The sequence below is a fragment of the Hippocampus zosterae genome, chromosome 13 (assembly GCF_025434085.1).
Source record: "Hippocampus zosterae strain Florida chromosome 13, ASM2543408v3, whole genome shotgun sequence".
NCBI classification, from domain to species: domain Eukaryota; kingdom Metazoa; phylum Chordata; class Actinopteri; order Syngnathiformes; family Syngnathidae; genus Hippocampus; species Hippocampus zosterae.
In genome coordinates this window covers 17791823-17805501 of record NC_067463.1, presented here as the reverse complement: position 1 = coordinate 17805501, position 13679 = coordinate 17791823, and the positions used below count along the sequence as shown (strand labels likewise).

The window sequence follows — 13679 nt, the reverse complement described above, 5'->3', positions numbered from 1 at the left end:
TCAATACAACTGAATTGTACTCAGCAAGACTGCTTAAAAAAAAGATGGGAGGGAGTTGCACATACATTGGAAAAAAAAGTATGTTAGATATGCATTTAAAAAAGAAGTTCGGACATCAGTTGCACACATTGCGATCACGTTTCACTGTTTTTCATTGTACCACACTTTGTGAACCACTGCTGAAGGATATTGTTTGGCACATGTTTGACCTCAAAGTACTGCAGGCCAGATTGATGTATTTAAGATTAAAAAAAAAAATACCCCCGGTGACAAATACACACACCTACATGAGAGTACTCTTCACATCCGAGTTACACGACTGATGCCAACAGTCAAACATGATGGCAAAATGTCTGGCCATCAGTTTATACCCTCAAGCTCCAGCAAGCACCCTTGGGTTGTGCATGTCGTCAATGACCCAAAACATACCAGACCACAAAACCACTTCTGAATGGCCTAAAGAATAAAATCAAGTTTTTTGGCACGGCCGAGTATTCAGCCGTAGTGTGAGCAATCCAATCTCAAAAACTCTCCAATAAGAGAGTGTGCAAAGAAGAGTGAGCCAAAATTCCTCCAAAGCAATGCAAGACTCATCAACAGTTATTGTAAAGAAATAATGACATTCTTTGCCATCAGGGGTCGCACAGGCAATTATCAGGTTCAGGGCCCTCGAACCGTTTATATACAGTACACACACACACGCTTCCAGTGTGGAGTTTGTATGTTCTTCCTGTGCCTGCGTGGGTTTTCTCTGGGTACTCCTCTGTTTCCTCCCACATTACAAAAACCTGCATGGGAGATTGATTGAATGCTTTAAGTCAGGCATGTCCAAGGTCCGGCCCGCGGGCCAAATCCGGCCCGCGGTCGAATTTCATCCGGCCCTCGGCCCCTGTCATAAAATCAGTGCTGTCTGGCCCGCAGGTTGGGCGCAATGGAACACGTGTTGCATTGACTGAGGTCTCGTAGACTGGTGAGTGATGTGTCATAGAGTACTGCTTCCCTCTAGTGGCTAAATGAGTAATAACATTCACTAAATGAGTAATAGCATTTAGACACTAGAGGGCATCACTCACGAGTTAACAAGACATCACTCCGTGTTTATATTGACTGATATGTCATATTTCAAATGATCTTTGCAGTTGTGGATATGTGTATTGCTTGTTCATTTCCCTGTTGTTCGAGTCAAAGGTTTTGTGACTATTGAAAAGTCATGGTGATACATTTTATGTTTCAAATCAATCAATTTGCACTCAGGAGACTTCTGTTTAAGAAAAAGTCAAGTGAATAAGCAGTTGCATGTGATATACCTGTTTCAAATGAACCAAAAGAAATTCTTAAGATTGTTGAAATTAAAATAAAAATGGAAATGTGAAACAGACTGGCTTACTAAAATTTGTTGAACAATATTGTTGTTCAATGTAAAGAATGTCAGCCAAGGTCGGCCCCCCGACATTTTACCACATAAAATCTGGCCCCCTTGGCAAAAAGTTTGGACACCCCTGCTTTAAGTTGTCCCAAGGTGTGATTGTGAGTGCGGATGGTTGTTCGTCTATGTGTAAGTTGTAAGTTAATAGTTAGTGAATAATGTTTCCATTCTGTGAATGCTGTGCTTGTACACTACATTTATTAGAAATGTTACATTAAGGTTAGGTAAAGAGGTGAACTGTTTTAGGCAAAGATTGCATTAGTGTCATGCAAAAAGATGATACCACGTTCGAGCCAATAAAACAAGACAGAAGGTGTACGCTGGGTAATTACATAAAGGCTTGATGTTAAATTAACCATCATGGTGCTTCATTTAGTTAATTCACAGAAACAGAACTGACTAAATAGCTCTTTGATCACTCCCTTACACACACAAATGCGCACATTTGACACGGTTTGCATTTTACATTGCGAACCATTACACACTTAATTCTGGTCGAAAATGAGCTCCACTTTCTGCTTGCTTGCATCTTAAGAGCGTCAATTTCAGAATCACTATCTCTCCACGTGTTGTTAATTTTATATTCTATATAACGTGGCCACTCAAACTGACAGACTCTACGGGCTCTATCGTCATAGACAGCGCAGCTGAATATATATTATTTCGTTATCGCCATGTATTTCTTTGTGAGTATTTTTGCCGTGAATCATTTCGTGGATAAGTAAATAATTCATACAGAATGAAAAATAGAATGGTCCAAATGTGCAGCCTTGTGGGACCCCTATTGGACACTCAAGGTAGGCACCATTGACCGCAACACACGGTTTTCCAATTATTGAGATACGATTTCATCTAGTTAAAAGCTTGCTGGCTCTAAAAATTAATTTAGTTAATTTTGCGAAAAAAATGTTATGGTCAAAAGCATTAAATACTTTTTTTTTCAGATTCAAGACATTTTTGCTTTTCAAAACAATAAAGAAATAAAACATACAAAAATCCTGGGCATAAGGGAGTGCATTTCCACAGTCCAGCTCCCAAATCTATAACACTTGCTTGTCCCTGTTTTATATGGTTGGCTGACATGTATTAGCATTTTTTTTTTCTAGTTTGCGCTCCCTGATTGTTTCCGTCACTTTTAAACAGTCAGACTCCCAAATGACTCCCCTGTAACAGCTACAGTATTATGTTGTATGTTGCAATGAAGCCACGTCTGATAAAAGAGCGACATGTCAAACCATCTCAGTGCCGAGTTTGAGTTGCTGCTAATTTAGGCTTTAACTTATTAAACTATTTATATTATACTATTTTTTTTACACTGAGCTAATTCCTTCAGGGGTTCCCTATAAAATGCCCAGTGAATGTCAGTGTTAAATGACCGTAAGTTTATTGGCCTTCTAATCCGTTAACCCCTCATTTTTGCAATTTCTGCATTTCTCAATTCTGCAAATTTCCCCAGTGTGTGACAAACAAAAGTTATCTTTTCTTATCTTATCTTATTTATGATACAAGATTGTTTCTCCACTGGCTGAATACACACACACACACACACACACACACACACACACACATTCGCACGCATATTATCTGGTGGATCTCAAAATACTAGCAGGGCTTTCGTTGGAATTAGTTGAAAGCATCTGTGATGACCCGGATGCTTATTGAACAAACACATGGCATACAATCTGACATTTTTTGTCTGTCGCAAAACGCCATTACAAAAGGAAGATGGTGTTCAAATAATACAGAGAGGAGAATAAAAAGATGTCCTGAAGTGCAAAGGATGTTACGTTCATGTCTTAAAATCCACAACATGAATGATTCAACATAATGTGCCGAAGCTGTCAAAACATGGAGCACAAGTTTCTTGAAGTGAAGATCTCATGAGGGGTATTTAACGCAGCCAAGCATTGAGCACTGGAGGTCAACTTGGATCGTGAGAAGAAAAATGGCTGCAGATGGGTGTCATTCTGGAGGATGATGGGGAGGGAATAGGAGCAAAAGGTAGCCAGGGTGGAGAGACACGCACTAGTGAAGGAGATGAGTCCTTGCTGTGTGCAGAAAGCCTTTTAGGCGTCATTCTCGCTTGAGTGTACAGAGGCTTTTAAATGAGTAAGAGAAAGTTGAGGTCAATGCATTGGATGAGGCAACTTTCACTGTCTTTAACATGAATGCAGTGTGAGTGACAACAACTTTCCCGGTGTGATCAGACTTTGTGTCAAACAGGGTCAAGAACTATTCATCAACATCCACAGTTGACAGATTCCACGTCGGCCTTTCTCACCCATCTCTTACCAACTCGCAAAGAGCAGGCGAAAAAGAAATTGCACAAATTTCCCTTGAGAAACACTCGTGCTAAAAATAGATTCTTTCAACGATCTAACAATCATTCCAATCTATATAATTCCAAATAATTTATAATTCATTCAATATATTAGAGCAGGCTGAAGGTCGTATTCTTCTCTCTGGGGGTTTAGAACGCGTCTTTGACCTTAAAATATTAAAACCAGACTTTAGTCGTAGCATTTGGTTGCAAAACGGGTGTAAATATGTTGAAATGAATGGAATGGCGTGCTCTCCAAGTTAAAAGTAGCGTTCAGAAATCGGGCAGATATAATGACAGATGTTTATGAGGTATTTTCAACACATTTGTCTGCGATTCGCTCGGTGCTTAGCCATGCCCCTTCTGTTCTGTCTTCTGCTCTATAAATGTTCTGGTGATATAATCCTTGTTAGCGTGCAGCTACATACACCCCATGCACACACACACCCACACACACACACATACACTATACTATTGTTGCGTTGCACAGTTCACTGACTGGCTCGTCAGTCATGCATTGAAATACTGTTCGCAAACAGGACCTCATCTACATGTATTAAATTTTAAAGTGGACTCGAAATGACACATTTGAAGAGCTGCATTTTTCAACTTTTGTACCATAAGTGTAATATAACATTAAAAATCAAATATATTATCACACGGGGTAGGACTAGATAAATTCTCTACTTCTTCCTACTCCCTTGAACATTACAACTGTGTTGAATGATGACTGATTTCTCTTTTTACTATTTTACTTACCTTACTTTCTGTCAAATTATTACTGTATATGTTTTATGTTCAATAAACAAACGAAACAAAACAAAAATATAGTTTTTCATTTCATTGGAATGTCTTTTGATTGTGTCCTGACAAATTCCGTGCACGTGTTCGGTGACTGTGAATGTTAGTATGAAATGTTGTCTGTCTGTGACTGACGAATGGATCACCTACTGGCAGAATAGAAATCAGAGTTGACTGGATTGCTCTTACATTGCATTTATTCTGTTGTGCATAATTATAATACTGAAGACTAGATGACGAGAATGTTTTCACTAAAATTCTGCACTGACTATATTGAAATGTTTTAAAGTACTACATTTCATAATCGGGCGGCCCAGTGGGCGGCTGGTTGATGAGTCTGCCTCACAGTGCAGAGGTGCAGGATTCGATTCCGGCTCCGGCTTTCCTCTGTGGAAATTGCATGTTCTCCCCGTGCCTGTGTGGGTTTTCTCCGGGTACTCCGGTTTCCTCCCACATTCCAAAAACATGCATGACAGGCTGGTTGAACACTCAAAATTGTCCCTGGGTGTGAGTGTGACCGCAGATGGTTGTTAGTTGATGTGTGCCCAGCAATTGACTGGCAACATTTCATAATCAGTTGCTGATGGTGTAGTGGTACACTTGCCTGACTTGTGTGCGGGCAGCCTGGGATCGGTCCCCACTCAGTGACGGTGTGTATATGGGTGTGAATGCTCATTTGTCTCTGTATATACCATGCGACTGACTGGCAACCAGTTCAGGGTGTTGTGTGCCTTCCACCCGAAGTCAGCTGGGATAGGCCGCAGCATCTCCCCACTGTTGAGGATGAGCGGTGTTGAATATGGATAAATGAATGAATGGACATTTCATCATTCAAACAAAAAAGGTCACACCACTGCCTTGAAACTTTTACCAGAACTGGCAAAGGTGTACTGTAACAGCAGGTTTATTTGGAACACACACACGCTCGCAGGCAGGCACGCACGTGCGCACACACACACATACACACACACACACACACATACACATTTAGAATACTGACAATATCAGTGTGGCTTGGATTATTTCGTGATAACCAATTTTATGTATCAGTATCATGAATAAAACTTCAACTAGTTTAGCTATTTGTGAATGATTCATTTACATAGTGAAGCGGGCATATACCGTCTGTGTATGTCATTTTTAAAATCCAAAGTACTTTATCATTTTATGATGTTGATGGAGAGCAAAATATATGCACACCTTCCATCCCACTGGGCTGCATGCAATAAAGAATTATGTGCAGAAGATGGTAAAACATAAAAGGTCCATCTGCCACATGGCATAGATGAGATACCTGGTACCATTGTATCAGTACCCTTGCAAATGCACTGATATGGCACCACATAATTACCCTATGCACGCTCCGCTGAATATTTATATGTCAGATGCAGGCCGTCAGCCTCAGTCACAGACACAGATAAATAAAACCCTTCCCTCACTTAATTGTACACCATCAGTTCTCGTTTCTTCTCACTTTTTCCTCAGTTTAATTCTACAGTTCAACCACAAAAGATTTTTATTTTTTCAAAACCACCCATAATTTATTTAGGCATAGCCATAAAAATAGATTCATTTATTGATACGAATGAAATCTTTAGTGGTGAAGCAATTGAGGTCAAATGGAACGCTTTATGGGCCACGACCACCAGAGGCGCTGTTTATTTACTCCCAACTAGATTGTGGTATCAAGAAGGGGTCCAGAATTAATTCTAAAATCCATGTTCGATACTGCTTGTCTTCTTTAGGGCTGTGGGCAGGCTGGAGCCTCCCCCAACTGACTTTAGAAGACGGCTGATGTTGGAGGAAGCCGGAGTGCCCGGACAAAAACTCACACAAGCACAGTGAGAACATACAAGCCGAGATTTGAACCCAGAACCTCTAAACTGTGAAACGGATGGGCTTCCAACAACTTCACTGTACTGTGAGTAACCATGAGAACATAAATTCCAAAACAAGACAAGAAGGTCACATCGGAGCAGGCTACCCCACCCCACCCTGACCCCCCAACTACCCTCCCTCATTAGCTGCAAAGAGGGAATTACATCCTGTAATCTGTATGTAATTTCCTGAAATCACGACATCAAAACAACATTTGCATTCATCCAAATTCATTTGCCTTCTGTGCATTTCATTTTTGATGGCCTCGTTAACACCAATTATCTAGCTTTCTCCAGAAAAGAATAACGTATGTGTTTTCTACAGCTTGCATATCAGCAATTGGTGACTTACACTCATATATGCAGGATACGGTACTTTCATGGACTCTCGCAACCTTTTTTCTGACTTCTCGCAACTTAAAGAAAGCTCATTCTATGTAGTCATCCCTCTCTGAAAGTATCTAATGCAAATCCTACTTACCTTGTGTCACCAAACCCCCGAGAAGAAGCAGCCAAGTCCATTTTACAGCTAGATGCATGTCTCATCTGTTTTTTTTTTGTTGTTGATGTTGTTTGTTGTTATGTCGCTGTCCTTCACCTTTTTGAGGGAATCAGTCGATCGTCCAACGTGATTTGAGAAGTGGCACTGTGCTCGCGTCTCTCGTCCAGGAGCGTTGGTGTGGATTTGCCGGGTCGCTCCTTCCTGATCCAAACTTGACTGCGCTCGTCTCTCCTCCTCCTCCTCCTCCTCTTCCTCCTCCTCCCCCTCCCCTTTCTCCTCCGGTCTGCTGCATCCCTACGACTCACTCCACGCACGCACACACAGGCACACACATGCACACACATGCAAGGAAAAAAACAAAACAAAACAACACGTTAATGCTAAGCCAGTGCAATCACAGCATTTTAATAATACTAATTAAATAGTTCCCATGTCTCAGTGTACAAAGAAAACATTCAAAATGCCTATAATTCGTAATATGACATTCATTCAATAAAAGTAGGTTGTGTCCTCAATGTTAATTTGTGATTTTATTTATTTTGTATACTGTACGTACTTTAAATTGATGGTAAATGCAGAGAGCGTAATACCAAAGTGTACATTGCACAACAAAATTAGATACGAGAATTGTATCCAAAAGTCTGACAAAATATTGATGTGTATTACAAAAAAAATGCATATATTGTAATTGCAGAGCTCTTAATGTGTTTATTTTGGCTGTAGTTTGCAAATGTGTTCAAATGCCCCGCATCTTACGTGTGTGGATTGTATAGTTTCATGAGGTGGTCAGTTGGCTCTTCAATTTTGCACAAACCACCGCAGTGAAAGCAAAGTTATGGTTAACGCCTTGCTGTCAAGTTTTCACACTATCTCCTTAGCTGATCGTTTGATTCCCCCTTTCAGATCGGGCTGATTAAATTTAACTTGCGACTGGATTTGCAGTGCTTGGTTTGACGTCATCCAAGTAATCAGGTGCCCTCAGTCAGGTTGAAGTCCTTCCAGTAACTGGTGAGAAAACAAGTAACAAAAAGCACTCGTCTGGATTGTTTTTAACTACAGCTTCTTTTATTCTTAAGGAGGCCGCACAAACAAATCAAAACATAATAAAGCTTATATGTATATGTGTATATATATATATATATATATATATATATGTGTGTGTGTGTGTGTGTGTGTGTGTGTATATATACACTGTATGTATAGAGAGAGAGAGACCCCACCCCTTTGTTTTTTCAACCCCAACAGCACAACAAGTTGCCATTCTGCGCAAGACATTTTGAAATGCTCCAGAGGCTGACAATCATTTAGAGAAAGCAAACAAATGTACATTTGAAGCATGCAGCCTTCAACATAAGATATCTCTAAATGGACCCTTCATTCTGAATGACTGATGTGACAAACAGGCAGTCCAGTGATGGTCTCTCAAGCCCCGATTATAAAATGACAATTTGTACCATAGTTGCATGTCTGGTGTTTGCAACAAAGCAATCTGTAATCAAAAGATAATTAACTTATTGGAACTAAGCACGGGGCGGCCCGGTAGTCCAGTGGTTAGCACGCCGGCTTCACAGTGCAGAGGTACCGGGTTCGATTCCAGCTCCGGCCTCCCTGTGTGGAGTTTGCATGTTCTCCCCGGGCCTGCGTGGGTTTTCTCCGGGTGCTCCGGTTTCCTCCCACATTCCAAAAATATGCGTGGCAGGCTGATTGAACACTCTAAATTGTCCCTAGGTGTGAGTGTGAGTGCGAATGGTTGTTCGTCTCTGTGTGCCCTGCCATTGGCTGGCAACCGATTCAGGGTGTCCCCCGCCTACTGCCCGGAGACAGCTGGGATAGGCTCCAGCACCCCCCGCGACCCAAGTGAGGATCAAGCGGCTCGGAAGGAAGATGAATAAACTACTGATCTCAGCCACAACATTAACATTAAATACACTTCAGCCTTGAAATGAAATCCACTCAGAAAATTGATCAAATTCAGGTTTTACACAATAACAATGTTGTGCTTCGATTGAGATGATGTTTTGTCATTCAAAATATGCCTTTGCTATTCGGGGTCATTTTCAAAGATGTTTGGACGCTGAGCTTTTGTAGTTTCGTGAGAAATGCCATTCTTCACTTCTCAACATTTTGTAGAGAGAGGATTAGACAGAGTGTAGGCCAAAAAGTGGAGAAGAACATAGGATAAGGCAGGTTTTGTGGCAGGCGACTTTCTTTGCACTCCATATCGAACCCAATTAAACACAATTCAACTTCCAGTGAGCATGTTCGTTGGATCACATCAAAATAATCAATCGATCCGTTTCCTCACTTTCTTTTTAACACAGTCTGTCAGTGTTCCCCCGCACACAAGAACAACAAAGGACATAAACAATAATAATAAAATAAGAGGATGAATGAAAGGCATAATGAAAAGCCATAATGTGGTTTTGTTGTTGCTGGCGACGATGACATCGGACCTCAGTGCGAAGCGTGACGACATATTTCCCTTTGCCTGTCTTATCAGTGAGGACGCTTCAAGGAAGAACTAGGTGAGCGTCAGTGTTTCTGCCAGGGCTGTTTAGCGTGACGCACCATAGCCTGCCCCTCTGCGCTGCATCGAAACATGTTTAATTCATGTTTCTTTTTTGTAAAGGCTGGCTGCACACACTCCAAAAGCCATTAAGATCACATTTTCTCCACTCCCTAGTGTCACAGTAACTCTTCAGTCCATCTCATCCAACAATCTCCCCTTGTCATTCATTTAACATCTTTTTTTTAAATTTCATACGTCTTTCATTCCTATACTTCCTGCCTTCTCCTTTCACCTCACGTAAAGGGCCGTTCTCCCCCTTCGCACCTGCTTTCATTCATCCGTCGTCCGCTAGTGCCATCTTTCTGCCTCAAGTGAAACATAACACATAACAATATCTGCTTCCCCCGCAAGAACTTTTAGACTCTTTTGAATTATTCACACGCACATATCTGCAGCACATTCCTGACCCCAAGATAAGTGCTTTTCTTCTCAAATCCACGTAATAAAATCTGAATGTCCTTTTTTTTTTACACTCCTTGGCCACATCGCCTCACTGGGGTGGGTTTAGTGGAACACAGATGATCAGCAGATTTGAGGCCATTCTACAAAGGATTGGGGTGGATACACTCTAGTGTAGATCCATTGCTGCTGAGTCGAGGAACTCATATCAGCTAGCCTTTTCTGTACGGTATATTTTAGTACTGGCTGTTGTTTACAACGCAAATCAAAGGAACTATATTATGTTCATTTGATACGTTGCAGTTGATGAACCCTTTCATGCACCCTGTGACCTGATAACATGAGAAACTGTCCACTGTAGTAACCGCTGTCCCTGAAAGGGTTAAATGTGACACAGAAAATAGTCATGCCTAAGAATCATGATGGCTGCCAATCCTTGTCATTCCTTTTGAAAATGACCGTTTTTTTTTTAAATGAAACAACAAAGGGGAGAAAAAAATGTATCATAGATCATGTTTTAAGAGGAAGACAGCGAGCTGCTCTGTGCAGTTTAGTTAACACTAATGTTGCACATGGACTGATTTTAATACCAAACTCAAATAATTAAGGAGGCGACACCCACAATTTGCTCCTGTATTAATTCGCTCAGCTTTTGGTTTTGGCAAGTGCTAAAACTATAAGGATGTCACACTACAGGTATCTCTGATTCCAATTTTATTTTATCTATTTTTTTTGCTGACTGCCCACACAGTTTTTAGCAAGTGTCCGAATTGGATTCAACCCTATTTAGGATAAAAATCAGATTTTTGGCTAGGAGTCTGAAAATGGCCTTACCGTAGTTCCTTTTTGTCACGATTAGTTTCTTGCGTTTTCGTGAGTGTGTTTTGGTCATTGTTCATTCCTTGCAGTTTGCAAGCATTTTTTTCTGTTTTTGAACTAACTTCATACATTATATATATATATAAATAATAAATAAAAATAAGAAAATAAAGATAAATCTGTGCTAAACTTTACCCGGTGTCTACCTTTCTGGGATCTGCAACATAAGACGATAATACTTTCAATGAACTGTTGCGAGAAGAGCTCTGACTGTGGCAACACTACTTTAATAATAATAAGACTGGGTAAGAGCAGCAAGTTAAAAAAACAACAACATAATACTGTATTCCACTTGGAAAAAAAGATCTGTAGTATGTTTATACACACTACAATATGGGGAGGGAAGATTGGGGGGGGGGACACAACCCTCATGTTAATGTTAAAAAAAATAAAGGCCTATTCTGGCTCAAAGCAACGTGTTCATTTTTTGCATGAACTAATGTGTGTTGTGCACAGCTCCAATAGACCTACAGACATGGCCAATGATTTACAATCTGCTGCAGGTGCCATGAGTTAAAACACGCAGAGCACGCAGAAATGGAAGCTGATTTTTTTTTTTCCCTAAAATAATCTCCCCAGTGGTGTTGAGGTTCACGTGGTTTGGTGCATGTAGCCCAAATGGCCTTTTTCATGCTGACGTCTGCTTCTAGAATACAATTTACTACGTTTATTTTTGCTCCAAATTACATATAAAACTACTCGATCACCGGTTTGCACAAATCCATCCATTTTGTGCTTTGCTGTTCAGATGCAGAACACACACGCACACACACGCATACAAGCATGTCAGGCAAATCAGCATTTTGCAGGTGTCAATGTGTCACGAGTCAGAATACAATTTAAAAAAAATAAAAGTTACGGGTATAAATAAATAAAACTGCAATTTAGTCTGACAACACTGATAATATTCATGCAATGGGAAAGAGTGTCTGAGACTTTCAGTCTTAAGCCACAGTCAAAATAATGACTGTGCTGAAATGACAAGCTGAAAACCTTTGTTAGTACACAAGTGCTGTCGAAGAGCGTCCCACTCATTCAAATCAAGTGTTGGATAGTTTCATTATTGATGCGGCAGCGAAAGGATAGGGTAATTAAAATTAGAGCAACATTCAACAGAGCTGTGACACGCTCGCATGCCTTCGTTACAAATCACATGAAATCAACTCGGAATGCGAAAAGAGCCATTCCGCCACGGCAAGTGTGTTGAAATGTGGCGTGCTTGTGATTTATCGAACGTCAAATCTTGCTTTATTTCACAGAAAAGACAAGTTGGATGTTTTGTGTTTCATGGGTCGTGAATCAATTTGTCACCGCAGGTCGTTTTGCCACATGGCATGCATTTCTACGCGAGGTGATGCACTAGAGATCGCATGCTGTGGGCTGCTCATAGTTGTTTATCTAATATGACAACCTGACTCTGAACCGTCAAGGTTTGCATGCAATTTTAAAACACAAATACAAGTGACAGTTGAATACTGAAGAACTGTAGCTGATTTGACAGGTTGTTTTGCCACTTAAATGTGTCATAACCACTAAACCACCGGTGTCAAAGCCAAGGCCAGTGGGCCAGATAAGGCCTGCCAATTCATTTTATGTGGCCGGTGAAAGCAAATCAAGCATATCAACTTCCATGATGCTTGCTAAAGTCTGAACCAAAATTGTCATACGTAATCCATATGTTAGAACGAGCCATTATTCTTGACTTAACGTGACCAACAACTCACTAGTTTTAAAATGTTATGTGAGAGCCAATGGGAGCCAAGCCACAGGACGCAAACACCAAGTAAAAGTAGTATGTCTACTTTGGTAAATAATTACAATGCAGCTGGAAAAAAGTACTAGCACAGTAGTCTCCAAGCCTTACAGAGTAAAAAAAGGATATCAGACAGATGTGTCACGATTGTATTTATTTATTTATTTGAATGACATTCACATTTAGGTACATTTCTCAGGAAAGCTCACTGTGGATACAAGCCCAAAGGTGCAAACAGTTTACCAAATTGTAAAAGTCATATGTTCTGGGTACCCAGTGTATCTTTGAGAGAACCAACAAGGATGCAGTCTTTTGTTTTGTTTTGTTTTAGCACAGCTGAAAAGACCACAGGTAGAACTAACCAGATCAGAGGGAGCACTGTGACAGGCATATACTTTAATTCTCTTTCAAATGTGATTTTGGACCACAATCATGTCAATAACTGAGCATGGCCGCATGATTAATGTCTCGTTATTTGGTAACAGCAGCTGGTTGAGGCTCTCACGTTGTATCTCACACACAAGTAAATGGAAGCCTGCTGTCTGAGAAATAGCTTTCTAATCAATTTGGACGCGTCGTGTGAGAAAGATAATTGGATTCAAACCATGGAACATTTGTAGCTCCTTTTCCAATTCCGGCTTCTGTTATGAGTTTACTATAGTGTGACTGAAAGAAGAGAGGAAAGGGACAAGCGACATGGCCCTGGGTCGGTGTACAGGTTTCACTGAGTGTTTATGATGCGGTAGTCATGCTTTCTCCCGCGCAGGCATGCAGACTCTAGAATCAGTCTTCCAGACAACTGGAGAAGTGTTAGACACACTCTGCAAGAAGTGTAAACTCCAGCAGGACAACCAGAGATTTTTAGTGGAGGAAGCGGGGTCAAAGTTGCTGCTGAGGCAGGTTCCAGAGGTGGGCGTAATGACTCAATATCAGACCCAGTAGTCCATTTTTCAATGTAAATGATGGGGTAAAACTTTCAAGGGAGTAAAAAAAAAAAAAAGATAAGATAATACGAATTACTGTATGCCAGACGTAATGCATGAGTGAATGCAGGTAGCAGCACCATCGATTGCTGCTGTTGCTCACCATCAGAAAAGAACCAAGTCTCTGTGACGTGAATTTGTGAATCACATCACACTTAGCAGTTAAGGAA

The 13679-nt window shown here is 40.7% G+C and overlaps 1 protein-coding gene across 2 annotated transcripts in view; it reads right to left on the bottom strand.

Moving 5' to 3' along the window:
- Nucleotides 1-7171, bottom strand: part of LOC127612590 (neuronal acetylcholine receptor subunit alpha-3-like) — a 34904-nt gene extending 27733 nt beyond the window's left edge. The window contains exon 1 of one of the 2 annotated variants that reach the window (XM_052083312.1): nt 7023-7171. Coding sequence is in view for 1 of the 2 variants with exons in the window: in XM_052083311.1 (XP_051939271.1) it covers nt 6906-6963 (58 nt within the window). In the remaining variant the exon portion in view is untranslated. Of the gene's footprint in view, nt 1-6905 lie in introns of both variants that reach the window. The other variant, XM_052083311.1, reaches the window with a different exon arrangement.
- Nucleotides 7172-13679: the final 6508 nt, after the last annotated feature.